Here is a 6,106-nt window from a genome sequence, read left to right as displayed (position 1 = left end):
TATCCTTCGAAGTAATTAAATTGATTGTCCCCTTGTCCCCTACGGATCCCGTCGGCGTTTTCAACTGATTTGGAATTTCTTTCATTTGAGAAGTTGAAGCAGATAGAATACATTAGAAATGTAAGTATTAGAATAATAATCCATAATGACTTCCTTTTTAACATAAAACATTTATAAAATTCGGTAAAGGATATTTATTGAATAGTTGATTTCAATTTAAATATGTAAGTAATAGTTTGGTAGCTCATTTGGTGTAATAAAAATAACAGACATTCCGTGCGATAACATTTCATTGTATGTGATGACAGCCTTATCGGGGTGTAATTTGTCATACTTGGTAACCTTTTTGTCTGATGGTTTCACATGTTTCTGTACCATGGCTGTTTTCGGCGGTTATTTTGGTACAGAAAGATACAAAAGCAACGGGTTGATTTTATTTCTGCTTTCATATCTTTGTGTACCATGGTACACTTTTACATGGTACACAAAGATTTGAATTTTAATATCTTTGTGTACCATATAAAAGTGTACCAGGGTACAAAAATATATGAAAATTCACATCTTTTTGCCAGGCTCTTGTCGGCCATCGTATAAATCAGACATTAAATATTTACATTTGCATGGCATTATCAATATATAGCCTCTTTGAAAGCTGTGTCGTTGATGGGACTTTGATTATCATGCAGTTCGAGACACAATTCTTAGCGTATTAATACAACACTGAACGGAACTACAATATCCAATGTAAATAAACATGACGGCTGCTGAAATATCGCTGGACATTGCGAGACTTGACAATGTCATTATAAATTTATGTGCAAAATAAAAAATAATATAAAAAAACTTTTATTACAACAAAAACAAGACCAAGGTCTGCAATATCGTACCAAATGCACATCGATTGAAATCACCAATGCCGGCAGTGGAAACAATTTTAACGCTAATGCAATTTATCAGAAATATCGTCTGTTACACTGCACTGATCAACAGGGGTTCGTTACAAATTTCTGAAATACACATATTCCATAGACCTACTGACACATATGTTACAGACCTCCTGATATGAGTCACAGTACATAAACATTTCAGACATTTGTGACGCACCCCTGTGCTCCGTCGCAAGATCACTCACTTCAAACGCTATCAGTTTCACGCGTCTCGCAGCCACGGTTTCCTCAGTTGCTGACGACATGTCAAATAACGAGGCCGTTATAGAATCTACCTACTGTAGTCAGATTCCCATACAATCAAAAAATAAATTCACGTCTGGATTCTTCACAAAAACTTCCAAAAATAACTCCCTCATGGAGGGCAAGGTCGGATTTACAATGTACACTTTGTTTATCCATGAACTGTTTTTGTATGGTATTTATGATCTAATGAAACAACATAATGCGCGCTAGTTCAATACTTATATTTACGTTTTCTCTGCCTCTTATATTCTTTTTTTTAACTTTAATTTATATTTAAAATTCTTCACAAAAGAATGCTAGCGCGCATTATGTTGTTTGCTTGCAAAGCTGTGTCATTCAAATAGATCATAAATATCATACAAAAACAGTTCAATGCTTAATTAAATGTTTTAAAAGTTAATTTTCAAAACCATTTTTTATCAATATAAGCTGAAATAATTAGCTGAACATTTATTTGTTTCAAATAACTTTATGAGTGGTTCAACAGAAAACCAGGTGTAATTTGTATTTTTCCATAGAAAGTTTTTTTCTTAATTTGTTTTACTTACAACCGAACAAAAAAATTATTCATTAAAATATAAATATAAAATATAAACTTTATTAATTAACAACAATTATGAAACAAGTTTTTCAACTTGAATTAATCACTTTTGCTGGCCCGTAAGTTAGCGCGTGGGAGGTCTTAGTGTGGGAGGAAACCGGAGTACTCGGAGAAAATCCACGTGGTCGGGCAGGTGACCCCAACCTTTTCATGTCCGATCAGGGAATCGAACCCCGTCCGCCTTGGTGAAAGACAACTGCACTATCCACTGCACCATCGAACACCCCAAAAAAGTTCATTTACACTTCCGCTTTATACATAATGTACTGAAATGTCAAAGACAATTGAATTTGTTTTTAATGTGTATAATTATTTTATGAAATTATTCTGAGAACGTAGATTTTATTTGTTAATAAGCAGTATCATATGAATGCAACTACAACCAAGATATTTTAAAGTATCAAATCAGAGAAAAAAATAGTTTCGTTTCTGGAGGTATCATTATTGAACAGAAGGTTTTTTATTTATATATATTTTTTTTTTACTTATTTACTGACAATTGTCTTTTGTTGTTGTTGCTGTTGTTGATTTATTACTAGTCCTATGCCACCTAGCTAATGTCTCCCTACATGTATGTGTGTATGCTGCGTGTGGCTGGAGATGTATTGTATACGTGACAGACAGAATTAACTGATTCATTGGTGTACACTTTGACCTGTTCCAGATGTCCGCCGCCCCGTCTGTGGCGGATTTGTATGACCAGAAGACAGGCATGTATACCACAGCCGTGGGCTCCTACAGGGCGTGGTCTATTGACGTTGATCTCGGACCGCCCTGTCCCTCAACACCCGTCCCCTTGGAGGATGTTCATGTTTTAAACTACTATGACGCGCTTCAGGTAGGTCAAAATGATATAATTTCCTAAGACACGCTTCATATAGGCTATAAAGACATACACCAGCTACTATTACACAATTTTTGGTTTCAAAAATACAACGCGTAACAAGATCGTACAAAATGATCAACTACTACGACGCGCTCCTGATACATGTAGGTCATGCCATACACGTGCTACAAAGATCCCGAGCGCCGTACAACACAACAATGGCGCAAGATTCATATTGGACCATCAACCCAACAAGTAATACAGAGTATTAACGGCTCAACAATGCATGGCATTAATGCATACAAGGCAGTCTTAATAGCCTATGAACAAAAAAGATCACGTAGAGCCACGTGGTACAAAGTACATGTGGTCCAATTTGACCCACAAACTACAAAAAGTTGCACAGAGTGTTGACGGTCCACCAATACAATAAGTGCTATATATTGTTAACAACATAACAATGCCATACGGGTCGAGCGGTAGGTGTGCCAAACGTGAAATGAAAATAAAAAAGCAGTTAGATAAGCAGAACGGAAAGTTAATGACTCTTTCAGATACATGTTCAGTCGGTTCACCAGATCAATTACGGTCACTTCAAGCTGTACTGTACCCTAGGCAGGGGACACTGGAGAGACACATTGGAACTGGTCCCTTAATAGGCGTCTCCTGTGTAATTGTTACGCAATCACCTTCCGGCATTTTATCACGTGGTACATGTATACCAAAGTACAGTGTGCCAGGTTCCCTGTAATGACAACATCTATCGATGATTTTGTATTGCAAGATTAAACGTTACGCTATAAGTTGATTGCAAATGTTTTTACTATCATCTTCAATAAGATTCATCAGTTTGAAAATATGTAATATCAAAATTTTACTTTCATAAACAATGTACGTATTAAACGTGTCATAACAAAGGGACCAGTCGGTCTTGAAACGCGGCGACAGTTAATACGTAATTCGTTGTGTAGAAACTACAACTTTGATATTTTCGCTACCATGGTAACAACCAATATGTTATTGTATAAACACGTGTTTCTTCGTCTTGCAGTATTCCTTATACGAGAACAATTTTCCGGAAACGGTCGACAGGACCGACACACCGCGGAGAGAATTCAAGAGCGATGACGTCACCATCGCCTTGCTATCGTCACCAGTAGAATGCTTTGCAATTTTACTGGCAGGAGGGCAAATATGCCCACGTGATATGCTGCTTGTGATGTCATCATCATGGGTGACAAAGGTCAGGTCTACGAAAAATCCAGAATTGTTTTCTCTTTACGTCCATAAGGCGATAACCATGGACGTTGCAGGACAATCGTTCCTGGACACGTTCAATCCACCTCGTCGGGTAACGTATTTCCTAAATTACTTCACGCGCGCGTGCACGGATGGTCAAAGATCAGATGGGGAGACGCTTGAGTCCGGTCTAGACTGCCCAATGTCCAGTTCTCTTAATTTGGTCAAAAACGTGGACGACAAAGTGTGGACTCGGACACTATTGGCCAACGTCGATGCTGACTACCCAGAAACGCTAGCCTTCACCTACAAATGTCGAATGAATTATGACGTAGCTTCCGGATCGGATATTACTGTCATCAAGCTAGACACAAAAACCGGAACGTCGAACCAGATACACGAACAGGTTCAGAGATTTCTTAACACGGCAAATGTTCTACTGAGACATAAGGTAAGTTTAACGGGAATTTACGAAAGCATTTTTATTATAGTGCCACCTGGTGTTTTAGATAATGATGCTTTCGTTAAACTGCTTTTAGACATATAATATGATCCTTCGTAAACAAAGTGCATTCCTTAAGATAAAGCTTGGCAAACTAGACTAATAAAATATATTACGTGTAAATGAGCGAGAGCGGGTTATCTCAGTCGAGGGCTACGATTCTGAAACACAATCCCAACCGATGCGTAAACCGAGGTTGGGATGTTACAGAATATTAGCCCGAGACTGAGATAACCCGATCTTGCTCAGTTACAGGTAACTTATTATGTTTCTTGCACTTTTTATTTCGATTTTTATTCAATTTTGCTTAAGACTACAGATATCTCGCCTGTGGTCTCAGAAAAAAGCCTCTTCACTACTAAAGCTATATTTAAACGCTTGCTAAAAATGTAGTCCGTCCTTAAAAGAAAGACATAACTTATAAAGATATATAGATTATTACTTATCGACACTTCATATATATAAAAACCTCAAAACAATACATATAATGACAAAACAGAATATTTATAATTCAGATTGCCAATGTCTATCTATTAACGCGCGGATGAATACATCGTGTAAAATTTCCGCAAAATGTCACGTAAAGTTACCACACAGAACCTACGAGATAAACAAAATTCTAGCATGGGTTATGGTGTGGGATATCTCTCTGTCTGAGGTGCGAGAAACGGCCGTGAAATACATTGCTTAAGGAGAACTGAATATATACAGTACTATTCTTTGTACAAAATAAGATATCGCAAATCCGCACAGCTTTAAGAAATCGTATAGAACATTGACAGATATTCCTTGTTTTACAGGTTCGAGTTTTCAATGCACTATTTAAACATTGTGCTGAAACTGGAATGTACTAAATGACGTCATGTTAGCTGCTATAAGACAAAAACGCTGAATGGCAAACCCCAATTTCACATGTAAAGTTGTCGACATCAAAATACAAACTAGCTTTACATGTATTATCTCAGCATCGGTTGAAATACTTTCATTGATAACATCATTTTTTTTGATATTTTACAAAATCTGAATCACATAAAACATTTTTATTTTTATTTTAGTGCGAATATGTATTTGCAATTATATAGAATTTCTTCTACGTGAAACATATTTAAGATGTTCTCCTTTTCGCGCGGCTTTGCTGAGAGAAGTACAGATTTTCAGACCAGTTTGATAAATATAAACACGAGTTCAAATAGTTTTATCACATACACAGTCATAGTTTCAATATTCTGAAAACAGCCTTTCCTTCTACCATGTCAGGTCTCCAGCGTCACCTTTATTGTCGTAATTATGACGTCATTATTGAACCTCCTGTATTAGCGCGGTTAAAAAAGCAAAATTCCACTATAGATGCATATAAAATATAATACAAACATATATAGTTCATTCGTTCATTCTTTATTACCTTAAACTTTGCGGTTTATCTGTACAGTGAATATATACAGTGCAAATTTTGCATACAAAATTAAGAAACCGTTCTAGTACGTTGAAAAGTGACCTGTTTCGTGTTAACCTTATTGATTACCAACGTTGTATATGTGGCTTCCCTATTGAAGACACACACCATTTCTTTTTTACCTGTGATAAATATAACGAACAAAGAATTAAGCTTGATCGTGAACTGAATGAATACATGCCTCTTAATTTAAATCTACTTTTATTTGGAGATACATCTCTTTCGGAACAGGAAAACATAACGATATGCATGCATACTCAGCAATACATTCGTGCCTCTAACAGATTCTAGT

General features: G+C 36.5%; 1 protein-coding gene across 3 annotated transcripts in view; it reads left to right on the top strand.

Annotated features, from left to right (window-relative positions):
• The first annotated feature begins 2,430 nt into the window (after positions 1-2,430).
• The window catches only part of LOC110448302 (carnosine synthase 1-like), a 13,605-nt gene continuing 9,929 nt past the window's right edge, over positions 2,431-6,106 (top strand). For all 3 annotated transcript variants that reach the window (XR_002462697.1, XR_002462698.1, XM_021494470.1), the window contains exons 1-2: positions 2,431-2,632; positions 3,672-4,310. Coding sequence is in view for 1 of the 3 variants with exons in the window: in XM_021494470.1 (XP_021350145.1) it covers positions 2,459-2,632; positions 3,672-4,310 (813 nt within the window). In the remaining 2 variants the exon portion in view is untranslated. The remainder of the gene's footprint in view (positions 2,633-3,671; positions 4,311-6,106) is intronic.

This window comes from Mizuhopecten yessoensis, unplaced genomic scaffold (genome assembly GCF_002113885.1).
Source record: "Mizuhopecten yessoensis strain PY_sf001 unplaced genomic scaffold, ASM211388v2 scaffold3989, whole genome shotgun sequence".
Taxonomy (NCBI): domain Eukaryota; kingdom Metazoa; phylum Mollusca; class Bivalvia; order Pectinida; family Pectinidae; genus Mizuhopecten; species Mizuhopecten yessoensis.
This window is presented reverse-complemented; position numbering and strand designations above follow the sequence as displayed.